We start from the raw sequence: 24,835 nt of genomic DNA on the forward strand, positions 1-24,835 counted from the left end.
TACTCAAAGTAAATATGACAATTATTCAAATCGTGTTTTTATTTAATAAGAAATAATGATATTTTTATAAAGAAAGTATTTACTATACACTCATGTAACATTTTATTAAAATAATTAATTTCACAATGGTTCTATGAAGTGTGGACTCCCTTGGTCAAGAAACTCAAGCAAGGGATAGAACAACTTGTACAGGAACCCAGTTATTAACTAGTGGTGCTCCAAAATTAAGACCACATAGATTGTATTCACAGTTTATTCTTTTTAACACCATGCTTTGGTATTGTACATACAATATTTGTTTAGAACCAAAAGATCACATGAGGGCTGGAAAGAAGGATCAGTGATAATGAGCACCTTATTTTACTTTGCTACCAGTAACCGTGGTTAATTGCTGCTTGCCTATTTCCCTAGAATTATTACAAATATGCATACACACATACGTATATACAGAATGATAGCTAAAACTAGCTGGAAAATGTACATTTATTCTCATTAAATAATTTGATTCAGAAACAGAATAAAGAAAACAAACAAAAGAGAAAAAATTATAAATTGACCAAAGTACATGACAAACGCAGAGCGTAAATGATACAAAACAAGTATGAACCCCTAAGACAGACAACAGGTCAAAAATCAGCAAATAAAGGAGCACAGCACAGGCACAATGAGCTACTGAGATATTTGCTTTCTCTGGCCAAAGAAAGCAAGCCAGAACACTCCCTCCCCCAAAGCCTTTACAGGCTCTTTCTACAGAGCAATGATTAAATTAAAATGGATGGTGACCAGTGAAGAAGAAATGCAACCCCAAAAAAACACACTTAGTATTTACTCTGTGTGTGTTTCTTTCTCTGCTTCAATTTCTAAAACCAGTTTTTAAAATCTTAATTATGAACAGAGAGATATGTTTGTTTCTTATCAGTCCTTTAACAAATTTATGCTCTAACACTTCTGGAGGTCAGAAATCTCAAATAGGGTTTTGAAAACCCTGTGCTTTCATTAAATACATTTGAGTGATATGTATAAAATAAAATATGTATATTTATGAGAAAACATAATATCTTGATACTAATATATACTATTGGATAACTGCATTTTTTCTGATGATTCTAGGCAAGAGGCTACCAGCCTTTCTTGGTTGGTAACCCTGCTTGTCTTTTCTCTGATTGGTTTGCTTGCCTGCCTGACCTTTATGAGTAAACTTTTGTAATTATGTTGGTCCTACCTGTATAATCCAGGATTATATCATTATTTAAATACCATATACAAAAACCTTAGTTTTACCTTCATAACCTAACATGCTCAAAGATTCTGCAATTACAATGTGCCATCATTAGAGCTCATTGTCATCATCAAAGTAATTAAATATACCTTTTAAACTTCTAGAAAGAAGTAAGACAAGGAAATAAAGACAAAAGGAATGATAGCATATGAAACATAGGGGATGGTTATACATAGCCATCAAGACATATTGAATCTTGTAGGGGAGTAGAAAGGTAGTGGGTGAGTGAAGTGTACTATGTGTTCACATACTCGGCACAAAGTAATCCATGTTCACTTTCATAAAGTAAAAAGATATAACAGTATAAGCACATTATAAGCATGGAGGGAACTAAAACATAACTGCTTATTGCACTGAATTATTCTGATCCATGATTTCTTTATCAAGACACCTGGACCAATATTGCTTTCTTCTCAGTGTTTTTCAAGGTTAAAATGAGTTACTACACGTCCATAGTGCTATGTCTGTCACACACTAAAAACTCAACAATTATTCATCATCAATTTCATCACCATGCATGTGTTTATTCCTTCATTGCTAAGAAAAATAAAACAAGAGTTTCTGGCTGCAATAATTTGGTGAGGTTGCCACAAAAAGTTCCAGATATTGGATATGTTAAAACAAGACAATTCTATCACTCAGAGGTTTGAGATGAAGTTATAAGTAGGGCCTGGCTCTGTTTAAAACCTGTAAGAGAGTCTTTCCTTGCCTCTTACTAATCTCAACTTGTTATTTTCTTATGGAAACATCCACCTGATCACAGCCTTTGTGTTCATATAGTCTTTCATGCTCATTCTTCACTCTGTCCAAGTTCCCCTTTTCAGAAGAATACCAGTTATATTATATTAGTGCAATACGACTTCATCGTCAGTGACTACATTTATAATGACACTATTCCCAAATAAGGTAGCATTCTTCTGTGATACAGTTAATATTTTGACATATCTTTGTGGGGGGTAATTTAATTCATAATACCAGTATTGCTAAGGAAAAAGGAAAACTAGCATGCTCATACAGGGACAGTGGGAAAAGGAATTGGTTAAACTTTCAAAGCAGCAGTTTGCCAACATGTGTTATTTTCAATGTTCTGTCTGGATCATAGACAGATAATTACACTGTAGTAAAATGTTGTCTGGAAAAGGAGGGTCTACACAAATATTGTTTATAGAATTAAACCAAGGCATAATGATAGATAATTGGTTAAGTAAGCTATGATCCCTGTACAGTGCCATTACAAATGATATGCTACATTTTCCACAGAAAAACACAAATAGTTATCAAGAATTCTCTGGCCTTGAAAGACAGAATTTTAATATTTTAGTTTTGTTTAAAGAAATCAAATATTAGTGTCTTTATTACCATTGTTAGTATATTGGTACCGAATTGTATGTGCATTTTGCTTGGCTACTGTACATCTAATGAATGAAAACTTTATAAAAATTATAATGTTCTAAGTAGATAAAATTTACAAAAGAATAAATGGAATGGATTCTTTAATACAGATACATTTCAATGTGCAAAGGGAATTCTATATAGTGGTATGCACAAGTCAATTAATTAAATCTTTTAAGAAAAATTTTCTATTTTTTATTTTTATTTCTGTGTTTGTTTCTGCCTGCTTATCTACCAGTGTCAGATCACCTGCAACTGGAGTTACAGGGTTATAAGCTACCGTCTATATGTTCGTAGAAATCAAGTCCTTTGTAAGAGCAGCCAATACTCTTAACTACTGAGGCATCTCTCCAGTTTCTTACTGGATTTTTCCAGGTAGTGAAATTAAAGAGTTAAACTGTAAGTCTGTAATTTTTGTGGACTGGTTTCAGGAGCCCCTTTTAACACAGAAATCCCCAAATTTTCTAGTCTCTTGCATAAAATTGCACAATATGTTTATAACATCTATCTTCAAGTATACTATTCTTTAAAACTAAAATATCACATACAAAACAAATAATTCTTATACTACATTGTATAGAGAATGACAAAAGCATGTACACATTTTATCCTACAATTAAAACAGATTTTCATTCTTCACTTGATTGAAGCTGCAGATACAGAGCTTATGAATACATTGGGTTGGTTGTATCCAAATTTTCTCTAATGGCTTTTTCATGCATTTCATTGTTCCTATTATGAGCATATAGTTTTCATGTGATAAAACTTAAACAGTGGCTTAAACTATGAAATGTTATCTTGAGCTGCTTGGATAACCAGTAACATTGATTTTCAAATTTGATGCCAAATAGGTGTTTCAGAAGAGGACCAGGATTGGGAACACAATTAATTGGTGCAGAATACACTCCTGGGCAAAGGCATTTCTAATATGTTATACTTTCTCCTGGTATTGAAATGAAGAACAGACAAAATGAGCATGCTATAACACCATGAAGTCATAGTCAAGTGATGTTCAAATAATGAAATAATGACTGGGTACCCAACTTCATCAGTAATCGTGGACTCACAGAGATTAGTGTTTGAAAAGTAATGCTGAACACCTCCACACTATAATAGCACAAAGTATTTTATGTGACATATGAGACATAGCATCTATTCCATTTTTCCAATTACTCTGCATTCCTTTTGTGGTATTTTTTAATTTCAAGAAAGTTTCCATTTTATTGTATGCCTAGAATCAGGTAGTATTCAAATGGACAAATTGAAAACTACAGAGCATGTCTCTCAAAAAGTATTTGTTTACTCAAAAATGAGATTTGAGAAGATTTTGTAGGTTTCGTGAAAAAAAATGTTTTCTCTGAGGTGGGTGAAACTTACTGCCTCAGTGCTAATGAACCCTCTGTGACCTAAGCTCAGTGACCTTATCCCAATGCTATCTCTGATTTGTATCACACTTCCTTTAACTTCTGCCACACTCCTTAAGAGGCATCGAGGCACTAGGGTTCAGAAGGATTTAAGAACTTCCTGCTTGGGTTCACAGTTTGATTCTGACACGGAATAACAATATGGGACAAATTATTGAATTCCTGCAATTTCATCTCTGTAATAGTATTCAAAAATTTTTAAAGGTTAAATAAGTTATAAATACAATGCTGGCATATTATACACACAACACAGAATTTTAATATATAAGTCAATACCTGTACTAGACCGGATTATCTCTGTCCCAACAACATGGCCAAGCAAGTCATATTGATTCAGGCGAGAGCCATCCTGTGCTACTTCCACAGATTTGTTCTTCCCAAGAGTCCAAGAGTAAATCACTTCAGCTTTGGTATAGGCATCTATGGCAGGATTGGTTGGAAGAAGAAGTTTAAGGGAAAGGAAAATTATTTCCAATTGTGTTAAACATGTAGATGATTTAATAATACTCATTTTAATACTGCTTCCATTAAAAAAGCTTTCTAAATACATGTTTGTCTTTCATGTAAATCCCCCTTCTATTCATCCATGCACTCCTCCAATAACTGCTAAGTAAATACTTATTATAGCATGTATAACATACACGAAACTACGTGTTTTGTGCATTTAGTGACTGACAATGTCCTATACTGACACCTTTCCTTTTCTTGGAGGAAAAATGTACGGAAATGTGAAAGAAGAACTAAAATATCACCTCATTCCCAAATGTCAAACTCAAAGGAGACAAGAGCAGGAGATATACCTGAGTAAATCAGGCTGGTAATAAAAATAAACTTCCAGGAATGCAATAAAATTTTCTTTAATGAATGATGAGATGAGCATATGAGATTAGGATAAAAATTCAGACTAATGATATTGTAAGTTAAAAATAAAAATCCAAATTAAAATAGCAATAATTAATGATAATAATTTTCTTTATTATCACTTTAATATGTAAACCAGAAATCTCACATTTTCTTTTATATCAGGCTATCAGTGTTTTCCCTTTGATTGGAAATTAAATGTCAAATATAGTATTTTTTTTTACTGATTAACAAAGGTTCGTGAGCTGGCATAGAGATACATAGTTTTGTCAGTATCATAAATGAATAAGTTGATTCCTTCCTAGGGAATTTTTACACTGAATTTCGTAGCATGAGTACCTTACCCTAACTGGGGTACCTAGACTCAGAAAGGGAAACTAATCACCATACCTTGACCAACTGTGTATAATTCTATGATAGTTTTATAACTGTATTGTCGTATGTGCATAAAAATTTTTTATAAGAGGGAATTGGGGATTGGCTCAATTGGAAAGCACTTCCCTCCAACTTTTAAGCTGTTTGTTGTTAAAGTCAGAGAGGGAAAGTGTCTCCACCTCATGATGGCAGCTACTATATCTTTAATATGCTCTAGTTCAATAGTTTACCACAAAGCAAATAATTTCCAGTGAATCATCTAGCAAAACAATGAAACCTCTGCAAAATTTCACAATACTGAATATACTAATCATAAGCAAATCTGGCATTAATACTTACATGTGTATGTTGATTATTATTTGTATACATTTTATTTAGGACTTGTTTTCAAATAAGTAAATCATTCTATGATTTAATTATAATGAATAACATGCAAAGAACTCATGGACATCAAAATTCTCATTGGTACCTTGACCAACTATGCATAATTCTGTGATATTTTTATATCTGTATTGTCATATATGTTTAAAAAATTTTATAAGAGGAGATAGGGATTGGCTCAGTTGGTAAAGCACTTACCACGTAAGCATGAGGGTCCAAGTTCGTATCCCCCATCTACCATATAAAAATCTAGGTACATTCTTATAGTTCCAGTGTTACTAAAGTAGAGATAAAAGCGTGCCTGCCTGGAGCTCAAGCTGGATGGCTAGTTCATCTAGCCAAACTGGTAAGATCCACATTCACTAGGAGATTGTCTCAAATGAGAGGTGGAGAATGGCTGAAGAAGACACCCAGTGTCAATCTGTGTCTTCCACACACAGGCATGTGCACACACAAATTTTTTAAAAAGAAAATTGTACAAGAGATTTAACTTTTCCACATAAATTGCCTGCACAAATTACTCAATCATTTCTTAAACATATTTATAACAATACTTCACACTGACATTCAATTAGTCCTACAATTAGTAGATACTTTTTTACATTTGTGTATGTGCACATGCATGCATGTGAGAGTGCATGCATGCATGCACAAATGCCCATACATCCCATAGTGTGCATGTAGAGATCAGAGGATACTTCTTTGGCCAGGAGTCAGTTTTCTCCTTCCAGAGTCCTGGGGTTCAAACTCAGGTTGTCAGGTTTGAAGGCAAATACCTTTGACCACTGAGCCATCTCATCAGCTTCAGTAGATACTTCATATATTGATAATATATTGAATATTTTGATGCCTAAAATTTCCCTGTAGCAATACTTAGTGCGTGTGATGAAATACAAAACTTGCTGAATTTTAGCCTACGTTTTACAATTTAGGTCTTAATTGTACATTTTTCTTAAGCACTAGCACCTTACCCCTATTATCTGTGGTTTCTCTTTCCAGGGATTCAGTTATCTGTGGTCAATGCAGTCCAAAAATACTGATGGAAAATTCCAGAAATAAAAAAATCTGCAAATGTGAAGTCAAATACCCTTTGAAATAACAGTGGGCTCCTTTGACATTCATTCCTTCCTACTGGCGATATAACTTTTTGATCTAGCATATGTGTAATGTTAATGCTACTTATCCATTAATAAATCACTTAGTAGTTGTCTTTGTTATCAGATCAATTGTTGTAGCATCTATGGATACTTACACAATACCCTAATGCTATCATTCACCTCACATTACATCACTGTGCTATCATTTCACATCATCACAAGAAGCAGATCAGGTACAGAAATAAGTACAGTTGTTCTCCTATTAGTGGTTATCCTTATTCATTTGTGACTGTGTCCAAATTCAAAAGTTAACTTCTCCATGAATAATTATGTATAGGAAAAACTATATACACACAATTTCACATATTCCAATATCCACTAATGCTCTCAGAACATTTTCCCCAGACAAGGGGGATGCTATATCTTAATTATATTTTCCTTTAATGTGCCACACAATTTCTGTATCTGAAGCTTAATTATTTCAAAAATATTGTATAGGCATACCTAAAATACTTTCCATTTATATAAGGAAGTGAAAATGTTTTGAAGCACAACTGTTTCATTCTAGTTTTTAATTGTCAAAATCTGATACACATAAATATAAGAATTATTTCAATTGTGTATTTCTATTAATAGCAACCTATATTAAACCCTATATTAAGAGGGATTATGAGGAATTTGAGAGTCCATATCAATCACCTACAATAACTAGTCACCACAGACATCCAGCTGGTTGTAACCTTCTGAGATTTGAGCCTAGTATTATCAAATAATTTAATTTCACAAAGCAGTAATTAATATGGGAACTTAGAATTTGGCAGCTGGGTTAGCAGACATCAAGACCCAGGGATGCTCTTTTCTCCCATCATGCTTCCTCCTCCCCAATAATACTGGAGTTCCTGGTATGTATCTATGCTTAGATATTGGTGTGACTACTGGAATTCCAAACTTGGTTTCTCGTGTTTGTACTGAAAGCACTTTATTCACTGAGTCACCTTCCCAGCATTTTGTACACAACTTTTTCCTTTTTTATTTGGAAACAATAATTTTACATATCAATCCCCCCCCCGAAAAGCAATCTACAGATTCAGTACAATCCCCCATCAAAATCCCAGCACAATTCTTCACAGACCTTGAAAAGACAATTCTCAACTTTTTATGGAAAAACAAAAGACCCCAGGATAGGCAAAACAACCCTATACAATAAAGGAACTTCAGGAGGCATCACCATCCCTGACTTCAAGCTATACTATAGAGCTATAGTAATGAAAACAGCTTGGTATTGGCACAAAAACAGACTGGTAGACCAATGGAATCGAATTGAAGACCCTGATATTAACCCACACACCTACGAATGCCTGCCTGATTTTTGACAAAGAAGTTAAAATTATACAATGGAAAAAAGATAGCATCTTCAACAAATGGTGCTGGCATAACTGGATGCTGGCATGTAGAAGACTACAAATAGATCCATATCTTTCGCCATGCACAAGACTTAAGTCCAAATGGATCAAAGACCTCAACATAAATCCAGCCACACTGAACCTCTTAGAAGAGAAAGTGGGAAGTACCCTTGAATGAATTGGTACAAGAGATCAATTCCTGAATATAACACTGACACTGAGATCGAGAATTAATAAATGGGACCTCCTGAAACTGAAGCTTCTGTATGGCAGAGGACACAGTCAACAAGACAAAAAGGCAGCCTACAGAATGGGAAAAGATCTTCACCAACCCCACATCAGACAAAAGGCTTATCTCCAAAACCTACAAAGAACTCAATAAGCAAGTCTCCAAAACACCAAATAATTCAATTAAAACGTGGGGTACAGAAATAAACAGAGAATTCTCAATAGAGAAATCTAAAATGGCTGAAAGACACCTAAGAAATTCCTCAATATCCTTAGCCATCAGGGAAATGCAAATCAAAACAACTCTGAGATACCATCTTACACCCATTAGAATGGCTAAAATCAAAAACACCAATGACAGTTTATGCTGGAGAGGATGTGGAGAAAATGGAACACTCCTCTATTGCTGGTGGGAGTGCTAACTTGTACAGCGACTTTGGAAATCACTATGGCAGTTTCTTAGGAAAATGGGAACCACTCTACCTCATGATCCAGATACACTCTTTGGACAGTTTTAGAAAATCCTCTCATTGCTTTTATGCAAGAACCCTGGAAGCAAAGGTTGTCAGAAGAAACTTTAAACAATTATTTTTGTTAGCAGTGACATTTGAGGTTGCATTAAATACACACAATGATTTAAGTGTGTGGATCACTCACTCCTTGATGTGCTCAATATTCCTTCCAGGATAATGTTCCTTAATTTCACGTGCCCATACCCTTTGCATTTATTGCAGTCCTGTTTTTTTCTCTAGCCTCTCTAGTCCTTGATCCTCTTCTTATCTCTATTTATATTCATTTCTTTACTAATCCCACCATACCATCTGGACAGGCAACAACTAAATTAAATACCCACTGTGTGTATTTCAAAGCAATTAGAAATGAGCAGTTTTGAATATGTGCTTTCACATCAGAATTAAATCTTAGTAATAGATACACAGTTATTGTTAATTTGAAGAAATCGATGGTGTAAATAAAATCAAAAGGGAAAGGGGAGAAGCTGACACGCTGAATCAAAAGTTTTGAAATCTTCAGGACTATTAAGACTTCAGTGGTCACAATCTGTCTTAGTTGCTGCAATGAAACACCATGAACAAAAAACAAGTTGGAGAGGGAAGGGTTTATTTAGTTTATACTTCCGCATCACTGTTCATCACCAAAGTATGTCGTGACAGGAATTCAAACAGGGTGGGAACCTGGAGGCAAGAGCTGATGCAGAGGCCATGAGAGGAGTGCTGCTTACTGGCTTGCTTTCCATGATTCACTCAGCCTGCTTTCCTATGGCATGCAGGAGCTATAGAGATGGTACAACCACAATGTGCTGGGCCCTCCACCATCAATAACTAATTAAGAAAATGCCTTACAGCCAGATCTTACGGAGACATTTTCTCAGTTAGGGTTATCTCCTTTCAGAAACCTCTAACTTGTATGAAGTTGACATAAGACTGGCCAATATAACTGACCTCCTGTCAACTTGACACACAAACACATCACTATTAAGCCACAAACTGTCCTTTCTCATTCTGTCCCCAAGATCTCACATTAAAATCATAATTTTAAAAGTCCCACAGTCTTTACAAATTCAAACATTGTACTTTCAGTACCTTTAAAATAGCCAATCTGTTTTAAAATCTGACGTCTTTAAGTTCACTTTCTCAACTTTGGGCTCCATTAAAATAAAAAAAAACATTAAATACTTTCTTACTTCAAGAGGAAAGAACCAGGGTATAGTCACAATCCAATCAAAGTGAAACCAAACTCCCAACAGTGTAAATAATGCTACGTCCAATGACTGGACTTTCTCACGTTCATCTGGGCTCCTCCAAAGGGCTCAGGTCACTTCTCCAGTTCGATCCTCTGCAGCACACACATCTCATCTTCTAAGCTCGGGCAGGCTCTCCACTGTTGCTGCTGTTCTTGGTGGTTATCCCAAGGTACTGGCATCTATGAAATGTTGGGGTCTTCTGCTGCAACTGGGCTGCACTTTCACAAGTAGCTCACTTCATGGTGCCAAGACTTGAATTCTCTGCATGACCCCTTCAGTCCTACGCCACTGAGGCTGCACCTTCCTTCACCAATGACCTATCCTTTCCTCTCACAGTGCCAAGGTTTAACTGTTCTCCATGACCCACCCCTTCCTGCTTCCAAAATCAGTACCACCTGGGTGACTCTTACATGTTACCAAGTCTGGCTACCAGCACAAGGTACAACTTTGGCCACCTCTAGCATACAGCTTCTCTGTGCTCTCAGGAAACCCTTTCAAGAAGATTTCACCTCAATTATACTGGTCTCTCCTTAATCACCACTAATTTCTTAGCTTCAACTAACCAACATCAACTATCCCGGCAAAGCAAAGTTCTGCTTTAGTAGTTCTCATATCTTGTTAATCACAGCTTACTATTCAGCTTCAGCTAACAAGAGCCACAGGATCTTAATTCAAAATAACAAATTGCTTCAATAGAGTCTTTAAACTTCCCTCTGAATATTCACAAGCCAGACCTCCATCCTCTGCACTGCTATTAACGTTCTTCCAAACCCCAATGGAGCATATCACAGAGCTCTTAACACTCAATGGTTCTTCTAGCCTAAAGCTCCAAAGTCCTTCCACAATCATTCCCCAAAGCAACACGGTCATGTCTGTCACAGCAATACCCCACTCCTGGTACCAATTTGTCATAGTTGGGGTTTCTGTTACTGCATTGAAACACCATGACCATAAAGCAAGTTAGGGAGTAAAGGGTTTATTCAGCTTACACATCTACATTACTGTTCATTACCAAAGAAGTCAGGACAGGAACTCAAATAGGACAGGAACCTGAAGGTGGGAGCAGATATAGAGGCCACGGAGTGGGGCTGCTTATTCTCTGGCTTCCCTATCTTGTTCAGACTGATTTCTTATAGAACTCAGGACCACCAGTCCAGGGATGATACCACCCACAATGGGCTAGGACCCCTCCATCAATCACTAAATAATAAAATGCCCTACAGCTAGATCTTATGAAGAAGTTTTATAAATTGAGGTTCCCTCCTTTTAGATAACTCTAACTTGTGTCAAGTTGACATAAAACTAGTTAGCACACAATCTGATCACTTAACTTTAATATAAATATGTGTTGTGCCTTTAGTACTACATGCTGCTAGAGACAAATTATCTTTCAAAAGTGTGTGTGTGTGTGTGTGTGTGCATGTGTGTGGTGTAGTGTAGTTATGGTTATTTTAAACTGTAAACTTCATACAATCTAGAATTATATGTTTACATTGGACTTTTCTGTGGGCACGTGTGTTGGCTAATTTTCTGTCAACTTGACATAAGCTACAGTTATTTGGAAAGGGGAAATCTCAAATGAGAAAATGCCTCTCTCTATTGGCCCAAGCCAAGCATATTAGGCATTTTCTTAGTTATGATTAATGTAGGAGGGCCCAGCCCACTATGGTAGTGCCATCCCAGGCAAGTGGTCCTGGGTTATACAAGAAAGGTAGCTAAGGAAGCCAGGAGGAACAAGACAGTAAGAAGTATTCCTCCATGACCTCTCTTTCATCTAATTCCTGACTCTAGGTTTCTACTTGACTTCCTACCTTAATATCCCCCGATGATAGAGTGTGATCTGGAAGTATAAGTCAAACTCTTTTATTCCCAAGTTTCTTTGGCTCTGAATGTTTTATCATAGCAGTATAAAGCAAACAAGAACAGCATGTCTGTGGGGGATTGTCTTAATTAATGTGAGGTGATTCAGCCCACTATGGGTGACATTTCCTAGCAAGGTTTCTGGGACTATATTTATGGATGAACTGAGCTTGGCACAAGCAAATGAGTCATCATACATGCGTTCATTTCTCTGTGCTCTTAACTATGGATGTGATATGACTACCTGATTGAAGTTCCCAATTTGACCTCACGAGACTACACTATAACATGGAATTGTAAACTTAAACGAACCATTTTGGGGGAGGTTCTTGTTTGTTTTATTTTATTTATTTTTTCTCTTTATTTTTTACATGTCTATCTCAGTTCCCTCTCCCTCCCCTCCTCCCTCACCCCCCCACCACCCCCAGCCTTCCACCCTATTGCCAATTCCTTCCACATAGGGGATATCTAGAGTCTGCCATTTCACTCAGGGTAGGGTCTAGGCACTCCCCTAAGAGTCCAGGCTGAGAGATCATCCCTCTTTGTGTTATGGACACACGATGTCTGTTTGTATTCCAGGGATAGACACTGATCCACTGCTCAGGGCCCCATAGGTAAACGAACAACTTTTAATCCCAAGTTATTTTTGTCAGGGTACTTTATCATAGTAACTGAAATGAAATTAGAACACTAGGAAAGTATAAGCAAACACTGAAGGTATTCTCCCAAGAGATAACAGATTTTGGAAGTAAAACAGTGAATTTTGATCTGTGACTCTAGTTCTATTTAAATTCATATGATTTGTAACATCTAACATATTAATCCTATACTATATCAAACCTAACTAATAGGATTAATCTTAATCCCGTATTCATATCAGGTATTTGGAAATATCAAGAGCAATTATACATCAGATACTGATGACTTCTATCACAGATTAATATTCCCTGTTTTACATATAACAGAAACAGAACCATGCTGCAAATGTACTTAGATATGTGGCTTTTCTCAGTTATCTATCATGTTATTAAAGCAATATAATTGCCATAATGCTATTGTATTTTGGTGTGAGTATACCACATATTTTTAATCCATCTTGATGGGACCCGAGGAAGTTTCCAGTGTGAGCATATTACAACTAGTACTGCTATATCTTCCATTTATATGAATATTGATAAACATAAACATTTATATACTGATGGCAAGAATACAAAATTTTCATATGTATGTGTTCAGTAATATAAGGTGTGATCAAACAATTTCCCCTAAACTTTCTATAAATCTATATTCTCATCATGGCTCAGGAGACTACAGAGTTGCTCTAAAACCTCACCCATGTATGGAATTTCCCGAGTTTTTCATTATAGCTACTTTACTGAATATGTGGTGGTACATTTTGGATTTGAATTTTTACTTTGCTAAAATAGTCAACAACCATTCAGTAAGTCCATATGAGAGAAAGAAGCAGATACATCCTAATGTTATTGATTGTTTCTTAGAGACTTACAGAGTGTCTTATGTATTTGGGCATTTTGTCACAATACAAATTATATATAGCACAAATATTTCCCCATCCTATTAAAAGCTTTCTTAGTGTCTTTTTGTTTTTGTTTTTGTTTGTTTGCTCTGTTTATTTTGTTTAGACAGCATATTTATAACCCAAGCATCCTGGACCTCACTATGTATCACAGACTGGCCTCTAACTCACATCAGTCCTTCTGGCTCAAATTCCTGAGTGCTAAAGTTATAAGCTTGTACTTCCACACTCTGCCATTCTCATCTTGCCTTTTTGCTCTCTTAGTGATATTTTGATAAATAGAAACCCTTAATATTTAAGATATCCCAGATATCTTACTGGTTTCAGGTTATGCATTTGTTTAATTGAAGTCTACCTTCTCCAATTAACAAAGACATCCTCTTACATTTTCATCTAAAAGTTCTGATTTTCTAAAACATTTTTAATTGAAATAGAATTGCACTACTTTCCTCCTTCAGTCCCTCCCAGATAGTCTTCTTCTAGACCCTCCCAAACAAACCTCCCTCAAACTCCTCTAATGTCCCTCCTGAAGTTGATAGCCTCTTTTCCTTTACTTAGATTTCCAATCCATCTGGACTTTATATATACATATATTTTGTATAAAATAGCATCCAAGATCTTTCTCCATGTCTTGTAAATTCTGTGTTATTTGTTTATCTTTGTAACAATAATATCTTTTCTAAATTACTACAGGTTCAAATGGATTATTAATGAATGCATTCCAAGCTCATAGGATAGAGGCTGTTACAAGAGATGATCTTTAAATATTTGACAAATTAATAATTGATAAAATATGTCATATACAATTACTTGAGACTTTTCAAATATTTTCTATTTCAATATCATTCAGATGTGATCAACACATATCTTCATATGTTTTTCTGATAACTTACTCCAATATTCTTATGTTCAAAACTGCTCTCAAATATATTCAATTTTGATATCTGCAATTCATTTGAAAATGCAATATACTGTCTTCTCTATAAGAGTTACAGCACATGAGAAAGACAGTACTCTAAAACATGAGGAAATCTTCACAGCTGTCCCTCCTATTTACCATTTTTGTTGGGAAATGGATAGTAAGTGGAGATGCAGAGAGAATGAACATTTTTAAAAATGATGCATTATCTTGTCCTTAGGAAGCCAAAATTCTTTTTCAGCCCTAGCTCTGTCTTCTTGAAAAGGACAGATGTTTCTGTTTCCAGCTAATGACTGAAATTATTCTAAAATACTGGAATGCAGTTGGTTTCTTAAGGAAAGAAAACTGTTATAAGCCAAGTCTACTAGTCTTGATCACTTAGTACTATTTGACCTCATTCTCCTGACCTATTCCATACCAACAAAGACTCAATTCAGTACTAGGAACTTCTCAGGAACAAAGTAGAATATATTGAATTTCTTCTAGAAGCAAATCAGGTAAACAAAACTCAGAAAATACATACAGCTTCCAAATTTAAGTGGGCAGGCATGCACATCCATGGGGAAATCTTCCAAATGCATAGGACATTCAGCATGTATTGTTAACCTAAAAGAAGAGAGAACAGAAAATGAAATACAGCACAGACAAATGTTATTAAACATAAAGCTCAGTTCCCACTCAACAGCAGTGCAGTACTCCAAGAATATCATGGGGTTTTGCTTGTTTATCTTCATTGACAGTGAAGTCCTCATGCTAACAAATAACAGATTATGTGATCTAGGGAGTTACTCAAAGCAGCAGCCAATGTTGCCTGTTTTTAGTTATAACTTATGTGAATCGCACATTACCACCTTTAGAAAAAATATATATTTGGCCAAATGGTACTTCCTTAGCTATCTTTCAAGAAGCATAGAAAAAGCTGGTCCTGACTCATTCACTCCTGATCACAGCTTCATTATTTCAGAAGAAATTCATTATTTCAGAAAGAATTCTTCCCAGCAGGCTATTAGATGAGTTAACCAATTTAGAGAGTATATAATAAGGGAGAGAGGTGTAGAAAGAGTATATTTGTCATAACTAACAGAGAAAAAATTAATCTACTGCTGTAGGAGAACATGCATGTACACACACACACACACACACACACACACACACACACACACAGACTCACACCACTCCAAAAATACAAAGGTAAGGGGGGAATCAGAAACCTCAAAGGCTAAATCTGAAGAACTTTCAACAAAAGCATAAATAGGAAGGATCATGCTTAAATTCCTCAGTGGAAATATTGATGGGGTATGATTTGTTCATATTTATATGTTCATTTCCATCTCCTTGCATAAGTCAGTCAAAATAATCCATTCTTGTCAATCTTTTAAGGCTTAGCTGCCATTGGAACTAACAGTATTCATATATATATATATATATATATATATGTATATATATACATATATGTCCCACACAGTAAACATTTAGAGTTGCTTACCATCTGCCATAAGTAGGTTATTTTTATCTAGTCTTTATACTTCCTGTGTATATGGCATACAGCTTCTGTCATACTCATGGTATTTTAATAAGCTGAGAAGCTGGTCATCAATAGGAATTTTGTTCATTCTCCAAATACCTTCCTTCTTTACAAGGGCATTTTTGCTCATGGCTTTATAGTGCCCATATTTTCCTTGGGACCATAATTCCTGCTTAATAGAATTTCAACAAAACACATAGAGTAATTTGTCTTGTTTCATATCAAGGCAATAGAGAGAGGAGTGTAAGGAATCCATTATACAGGATCTCACTCTTCCTAATGGCAGTGCTACTATAACAGTGTCAGTAAGCACAATCTTATCAGGTGCTTATTGGTAGGACACTGTTGTCTAATACTTCTCCAGTTTGGTTGGAAAGAGTAAGATACCAGGAAACATTCATATTTAAAATATTATAGATATCCATACATCCAGGAAGGCATGGGAGGTTCAGTGTATAATTATTATTAGTACAAGGATCATTGCTAATAACTTGAGCTATTCACAGTATTTTATAGTTTCTAAAACATATTCACATTGAGTAATTCCATTGAAGTCTGCTCCTAACACTTTATGTCATAGGGAACTGAGTTGCCTGGAAAAAAGAGGATGTTGATTCTATTTGATCCCTGTGGTGGCCCTGTAAAAATATACTGGGAACATCAATATCATCTCTGTTCCAGAGATACAAATATAAAGTGTTTGTGAGATTTGATCAGAAAAATACAAGGAAGACTGGATCAAGTCTAAAGGTCTTGCTACATTAGCTACCTTCTGTACATTAGAGCGTAAATGGCTCCTCAGCTCCTGGGGAATGTATTAGATGTGTGAGAAAAGCTTGAATTTCCTGTGGTTACCTTTGAATAAACATGTCCTATGTATAAAGTAGTTGTGGGGAAACATGAAGAAAATATGAAAGAATAAGGCAAGAATAGGTCATAATTATTGCCCTAACATGAATTACTGGTATAGAAGGAGAAAAATAATACCTACCTATTTGGTCAACCCAATAATACAGAGCAGTAGCTATGAACATTATCCTGGATATAGTAATGGTCTTTTCTTTTGTAGAAAACTCTTGAAGGGATTATAATTGTATTAGTCTAAGAAACACACACACACACACACACACACACACACACACACACACACACACACACAGCATAGCCTGCCTAATGAGAACTCTGCCCACACATACAGAGGCTTTTTATTCTTTGGTTAGTTGGGATGCGCAAAAAAAAATGGATAGAAAGGAAGATAAGAAAGTTATTATAGACCTGGTCTGTTCCTAATCAGAAATCACTACCTTTGCATCCTGCCTTTATAATTTATTTGTTGTGGTCATATTCTCTACATCCCAAAGACTGCTGGGTAGACATAAAATAATTTCCGCTTGACATTACTCATAAAAGGCAATATCTTGGAAATAATAATGTACGCGGGGAAAAGGAACACAATTTTCTTTATTAAATCCTCAAGGAAACGTTTCAGTATTCCACATGAAGGGTAGGTTTCTCTGCAAATGTACTTCTCTTGTGCCTTCTGTGAATTGTGAAGTCCACATTTATGCCTTTAAAAAATCAGATGGGTGGGCTATTACAGGCTGTTTTAAAAATTCAGGTTTTCTTCAAGACACATGACAATGTTTTTAAGTATCCAAGTGTAGCAGCCTTTCTTGGATCACCAGCCCCCAAATTATGACACAGAGACTTATTATGAACACTCTCAGCCTTAGCTTAGGCTTGTTTCTGCCTAGGTTTTCTTCAACTTAAATTAACCCATTTCTAGTAATCTATGTGCTGCTCTGAGGTTCGTTTACTATGTACTGTCCATCCTGGTTTCCTGCTTCCTTTCTGTCCGTCTGTCTGTCTGTCCCTCAGCTGGCTGTCTATCCCTGAGCTGGCTGACTGGCCCCTGGCTGGCTGGTGGGTCACTGGATAGCTGACTGGCTACCCTTTTCTTTCTACTCACCAGCCCTGCGTATCCCTCTTCTGCCCAGTAATTGACCACTCAGCTTTTTATAAGATCAATCAGGTGTCTTAGGCAGACAAAGTGAAACAGCAACACAACTTTACATAGTTAAACAAATGAAGCACAACATTGCAAAGTTAAACATTTTTTTAATTTTTTGAAACAATCTTATTTTACATATCAATCCCCCATCTCCTTCCCATTATCCTATGCCCCTCATTGACCACCCATCCCACCCTCCATCCATTCCCCATGCCTTCCATGGGGATAATCAAAGTCTGTCACATCATTTGGGGGAGGGCCTAGGCCCTCCTCCACGAATCTGGGCTGAAATATTATCCTTCATAGGGAATGGGAACCCAAAGTCCATTTGTGCACTAGGGATAAATACTGGTTCCACTGTTAGAGGTCCCATAGACTGCCCTGGCCTCCTAACTGGGCCCCACATTCAGAGGGCTTGTTTTGGTCCAATTCTGGTTCCCCAGCTTTATGATGAGGGTCTCTGTGTTCTCACTAGGTCAGGTCACTGTTTCTGTAGGTTTCTCCCGCATGGTCTTGATGCCTTTGCTCATCTCTTCTCCCTCTCTACAGCTGGATTCCAGGAGTATGGCTCAGTACTTAGGTGTGGGTGCCTGCTTCTACTTCTGTCAGCTACTGGATGAAGCCTCTAGGATGGCAACTAAGGTAGTCTTCAGTCTCATTATAGGGAAAGGGCATCAAAGACCTCTCCACTACTGCCTAGATTCTTAGTTGGGTAGTGGGGTCATCTTTGTGAATCTTTGAACACTTCCCTAGTGTCATATTTCTCTTTAAACTTATACTGGCTCCCTCTATTATAGTATCTCTTTTCTTGATGTCCTCTATTCCTCCTCTGACTCAGTCTTTCTGATCCCTCTTGTCTCCTCCCCCTTCTTCTCTTCCCTTCTCTTTTTCTTCCCTCTCTCCCACCTCCCTTATGCTCCCAATTTTCTCAGGAGATCTTGTCATTTTCCCCTGCTTCAGGGAACCATGCATTTCTCTCTTAGTGTCCTCCTTGTTTCCTAGCTTTTCTGGTGATGTGAATAGTAGTCTGGTAGTCCTTTGCTCTATGTCTAAAATCCATATTGAGTGAGTACATACCATGCTTGTCTTTCTGTGACTGTGTTACCTCACTCAGGATGGTTTCTTCTAGTTCTTTCCTTTTGCCTGAGAATTCCAAGATTCCATCTAGGTTGCTTCCGTGTTCTGGCTATTACAAATAATGCTGCTATGAACATAGTTGAACATATGTCGTATGAATGTACATTCTTTGGGTATATGCCCAAGAGTGGAATTGCTGGGTCTTGAGGTAGACTGATGCCCATTTTCCTGAGAAACCGCCATACTGACTTCCAAAGTTGCTACACAAGTTTGTAGTCCCACCAGTGTAAAGAGAAGCCTTCCCGGCAGCCTGGTTCCAGAGCCACATCAATCCCAAATAAACACAAATGATCCTGGCTATATTAATTATGAAGCTGTTGGCCTTGCTTGTTTCTTACTGGCTAGCTCTGACTTAAGTAACTACCCCACAATTGTTAATCTAAGTATTTCTCTTACCGGAGAAGTTTCCGGGCTTCCTACCCCAGGGCGTTACATATTGACTCTCTGTGTTTCTTCTACCCAGAGTCCTCCTGGACTCCTAGTCCCACCTATCTAGTTTCCTATTGGCCAACAGTGCTTTATTGACATAATCACAGGACTTCCCACAGCATCTCCTCTTTTCTGTCTAAACAAAAAGAAAGGTCTTAACTTTAACATAGTCAAATTATATATAAAAGAACAGTTATCAAGTAAGAACATAGTGACAATATTTTGTCTATCAACATTTAGCAAGATTTAAAGAAAATATCATCTATCTCATTCTTGTGAGTCCAAAGTCCTATATGTAGCTTATCTTTTATCATAACTAAGGAAAACTATAATTATAACTATCTGTCTTCAACTCCATCAAAGACCACAGAAGGATAATATGTAAACACTAGGATTGACAGACATCTTGCTGCCTGGACAGTCACCTGAAGTTCTTCTGTAATGTTGGGGCATCCATCTTCAGCCCATAGGCCACAGTGTGTCTGGAAGACTTCTCAGCAAAGCAGGAAATTTCAAACTGTCCATCTGCATTGGCAGTCTGTCAGTCATTTTTCTGTGTCCTGCAGAAAGTCTCATAGACTCTTCCATGAAGCAGGAACCCTGAAGGACTATTTGAGTTTAACAGTCACTTTCCTGTGGGTCCTGCATATCCAGTTTATACAGCAACAGTCAAACAGTCCAGGCAAGAGCAGTTTCTTGCCCAAATGGCTAATTTTGCCACATTGAAAGCAAACTCCATAACAAGTTTCTTCGATGCCCATCTTCCTCTCAGACATAATTAGTGCTGTCAGGATCAGACATTTCTCATTGTCAAGAATAACCCTAAACCATTTTAAATGCCATTTTCTGAAGGTCTTTGAAAGGTTTGAAGACTGTCTATCTCTGTAAGTCTAGAAAACCTAACTTACCTAACTATAAGATCTGATTATTATAATTAACTATCTATAATCTGTATTTAATTATGCATTATGTTTTAAAAGATCAGTATAAGGACAATACTTAATCAAGAGGAAAAATATACATATCACAAAATTGACCTTGAATTTGTATCAATAAATGAAAAACCATATCCATACCATAATTCCCCTTTTTACCATTAAAAAGAGATTGGCTGTGATCATTAGCCAATTATAAACAACCCCATTTAAATGAAAACAAAGATTTATAAACAAGATGGGAATTAGGACATCACTCATTCGAAACTGCTTCATGCTGGAAGGGGGCCCTGTTCATACCATGGGGATCATGACAAAACTCAGAAACCTGTATAAGTCCTTAGTTTGAGGGTCTGTAAGACTGTATCATCTTAGTTGTTTCAGTTGTTGGAATACTTGGTCCACTGCTTCCGGGGGTCTTGGTTCATCAAACCACAGAAGGAATCCTCAGATTTTCATTTTCTGTAGAAACATAAACAAAATCTCTTTTCCCAAGTAACATATCCTTATACTTAAATTTTGAAGTCAAGGAATTTTCAAAGATATAAGTTGAATTAATTTAGTAGCATTTGTAATCAAGTGAACTTTAGCAGTTTTTCCTTCCTGAGCAATCAAAAAACTGAAAAACACAATAGCATAAAGTATCCAGACTCTCAGTGGATTTTGCATCTTTACGTGACTTATTTATCTATTATTATTATTTTTCTTTTACTTTTATTTATTTTTCACTGAGACAGGTTTTCTCTTTGGAAATCTGCCTGCCTCTGCCTCTGAAGCAATCCTACCGGAGTGCGCCACCACAGCCAGCTTCTCTACTTATTTACCACTATGCCGTTTTTTTTCTCTCTCAATTCTATGTATATTTTTAAACACACTGTAAACCTTTAGAGGTTTTTCTTCATCCAAGTCTGACTTTACTGTAAATCTTTATGTTTTCTTGGCCACATGTCTTATCTGGTAAAACCGCGGCTGTTTTAAATTGCTGTTTTTCCAAGATGGCGGGCATAAGCGTGATTCCAGCCACAGTCTCAGTCTATGCTGAGATCCAGTAAAAGCTGCCGGCTTGGAGATGTGGTCACTGCCACTTCCAGCTGTACATACACACCTTTCAATTGTTAGCAGAGCCTCTTAAGCTCCTGAGCAATCAAAAAACTGAAAAACACAATAGATATGCTTGCTGTCTAGGAGGAAATTGAGAAATGTATATGTCCAGTCCTAGAAAAACCCATAATGTTCTTTGAAAAGTGCAGAGAAAATGAAAGAATTATTTTGTTCAGTACCTTATGAGAAAAGGATCAACCAGGATGGAACTGAAATGGTAAACAAAATGAAGTAAAGAATGGCATTGTGAAGAACAGTACACATTCTAGGACACAAACCACTACTCTTGGAGCTCTATTAAATCTTATGTTTTTTATTTTTTAATTTTTTAAATCAAATTAGAAATAAACTTGCTTCACATATCAATCTAAGCTCCCTCACCCTCCCCTCCTCCCCTCCTCCCCTGTCCCACATCAAAGCCCTCACTGCCCCCAACGAGTCCTCACTCCACTACTCAGGGATGGTGATTCCCTCCATGGGGGAGCTTCAAAGTCAGTCATATCATCAAGAGCAGGGCCTAGGCCCTCCCTCATGTGTCCAGTCTGAGACAGCATCCCTCATTGTGTGATGGGCACCCAAAGTCCACTTGTATGCCAGGGATAAATACTACCCAGGGCCCCATAGATTGCCCAGGTCTCCTCACAGACACCCACATTCAGGGGGTCTGAATCAGTCCCATGCTGGCCTCCCAGCCATAAGTCAGGGGTCCAAGAGCTCCCCCTTGTTCAGATCAGCTGTGTCTGTGGGTTTCACCAGACCGATCTTGACCCCTTTGCTCATCACTCCTCCCTCTCTGCAACTGGGTTCCAGGAGTTTAGTTCAGTGTTTAACTGTGGGTGTCTGCCTCAGCTTCCATCTGTCACTGGATGGAGGTTCTAGGATGGCATGCAAGGAATTCATCAAACTCATTATCGGGGAGGGGCATTTAAGATAGTCTCTCCACTATTGCTTAGTTTGCCAGTTGGTGTCATCCTTGTAGATCTCTGGAAATGTCACTAGTGCCAGACCTCTCCTGAAACCTATATTGACTCCTTCTATTATGGTAGCTCTCATCCTGCTCTCCTCTATTTTGTTTTTCTAAAGAATTTCATACATGAGTACTGTATTTACCACACTTCTACCCCTACTTCTAGCTCCTCCAACCCCTCCTGTGTCTCTCCAACTCCCTCTCAAATTTATGTTCTCTCCTTTAGTTATTATTATTATCATTATACACACATTTATTTATTTATTTATTTAAGCACAGTCTTCTCCAGGAATGAGTCCCCTAAACACATATACATATGAGCAATGCTAAATAATTCAGCAGGTTGCATTGGCTACAAGTTATTAACAACCTTTTTTGGGGGGAAAAGATCAGAGACTCATCAAAGTACAATACCGATACCATAGAATTTCAGTAATGATCCAGGATTTTGGCTGCTCTGATTTCTATGTAAATATTAAGTAGTAAAGAAGAGATAATCTGGTTTTGCCAGCCCATTCTTTGCCAATTTGCTCATCGCTCCTCTCTCTCTGTCAGTGGGTTCCTTGGGTTCAGTTCAGTGTTTAACTGTGGGTGTTTGCCTCTGCTTCCATCAGTCACTGGATGAAGGTTCCCGGATGGTTTATAGACATGAAGATCATTATCAGGAATGGGCATTCGAGGTGGTCTCTCTACTATTGCTTAGCTGGCCAATTGGTGTCATCCCTTTAGATCACTAGAGGTCACACTGGGCTGATCTGTCTTCTAACCTAACCAGCAGAGGAGAGCTCTTGGACCACAGACGGACAGCTGGGAGGCCAGCATGGGACTGATCCAGACCCCCTGAATGTGAGAGTCAGTGAGGAGGCCTGGGCAACCTATGGGGCCCTGGGCAGTAGATCAGTGTTTATCCCTGGCATACAAATGGACTTCATGTGTCCATAACACAAAGAGGGATGCTCTCTCAGTCTGGACTCTTAGGCGAGTGCCTGGACTCTACCCTGAGTGAAATGACAGACTCTAGATATCCCCTATGTGGAAGGAAGTGTCTATAGGGTGGGAGGCTGGGGGGAGGATGATGGGGGGGTGTGGGAGGAGGGGAGGGAGAGGGAACTGGGATTAACATGTAAAACAAGCTATTTAAAATTAAAAGAAGAAAAAAGAGATAATCTGGGAGATACTTTCCTTTAGGGGAGGCAGATGCACATAGGAATCCAAAGCCTTTTAAAGATATGTCATGCATGGGTATGCCCACACAACCCTCATTTTACTTTCATTGTGGCACTCTAGTTCCTTTCTCAAGGAATCGTTCGCTTTATGAAGTTTTTTTAAGTGCCACAATAGTAATAAGTGTATGCTGTATTATTCTCATGGCCTCCTAACTTGCTGCTCTGCTAAGAGAAGATTCTCTAAACTCCCTACTTTGTTCAGAATCAAAGTCTATGTCCACTCAGAGTCTTAGAATGACCCTAACTTGTTTCCCTATAGTTTATTTTCTTGGGTTACTGGACTCCAGCTCTTTCCAGACTCCTTCATTCCATGCCTGTTGAATTTGTGTGCTGTGTGACCAGCATGTCCCTCTTTCCAATATCTAGATGACTAATTTTACTTTATTTTTTTCTTTTATCATTTTGACTTTATTTAGTATAGGCTACATTTTTACCTAGATTTTAGCCATTCAACCAAGGTGATAGTCCAACTGAAAAGACTGATAAATCCAGTCTGATGTAGAGTTCTTTGTTTCTCAGTACTCAGAGTGGTAGAGTTGAACCCTAAGGTAAATTGATTCCCATCTTCCTGAGGAACCACTACACTGATTTCCATAGCATACAAGTTTGCAGTCCCACTATTCTACCAAGAATGGACTGTCACTTGTTTTATTGATATTAGCCATTCTGGCAGGTATAAAATGAAATCTCAAAGCAGTTTTGATGTCCATTTCCCTGATGACTAAGGATGTTGAGCATTTCTTTAGGAGTTTCTCAACCATCTGAGTTTCCCCTTTTGAGAAATCTCTGTTTAGGCTTATACTTCATTTTTAAAATATGTATTTATTTTACACATGGACTACAGTTTTCCCTCCCAGTCCCTTCCCTACATCCCCTTCCTTCCCCATCTACTCCTCCTCTATTTCTATTGAAAAAACAATGGCATATCAAGCTGCAGTAAGAAACACCTCCCCCTTGTATTAAGGCTTGACTGGGCAACAAAGGAT

General features: G+C 37.3%; 1 protein-coding gene across 7 annotated transcripts in view; it reads right to left on the bottom strand.

Moving 5' to 3' along the window:
• Positions 1–24,835, bottom strand: part of Gabra3 (gamma-aminobutyric acid type A receptor subunit alpha3) — a 172,789-nt gene that overhangs the window by 22,369 nt on the left and 125,585 nt on the right. For all 7 annotated transcript variants that reach the window (XM_040744730.1, XM_040744731.1, XM_040744734.1 and 4 more), the window contains 2 exons: positions 15,042–15,124; positions 4,372–4,515 (listed from right to left, as the gene is read on the bottom strand). In XM_040744730.1, coding sequence (XP_040600664.1) covers positions 4,372–4,515; positions 15,042–15,124 — 227 coding nt within the window. The remainder of the gene's footprint in view (positions 1–4,371; positions 4,516–15,041; positions 15,125–24,835) is intronic.

Source organism: Mesocricetus auratus, unplaced genomic scaffold (genome assembly GCF_017639785.1).
Source record: "Mesocricetus auratus isolate SY011 unplaced genomic scaffold, BCM_Maur_2.0 Super-Scaffold_100003, whole genome shotgun sequence".
NCBI lineage: Eukaryota > Metazoa > Chordata > Mammalia > Rodentia > Cricetidae > Mesocricetus > Mesocricetus auratus.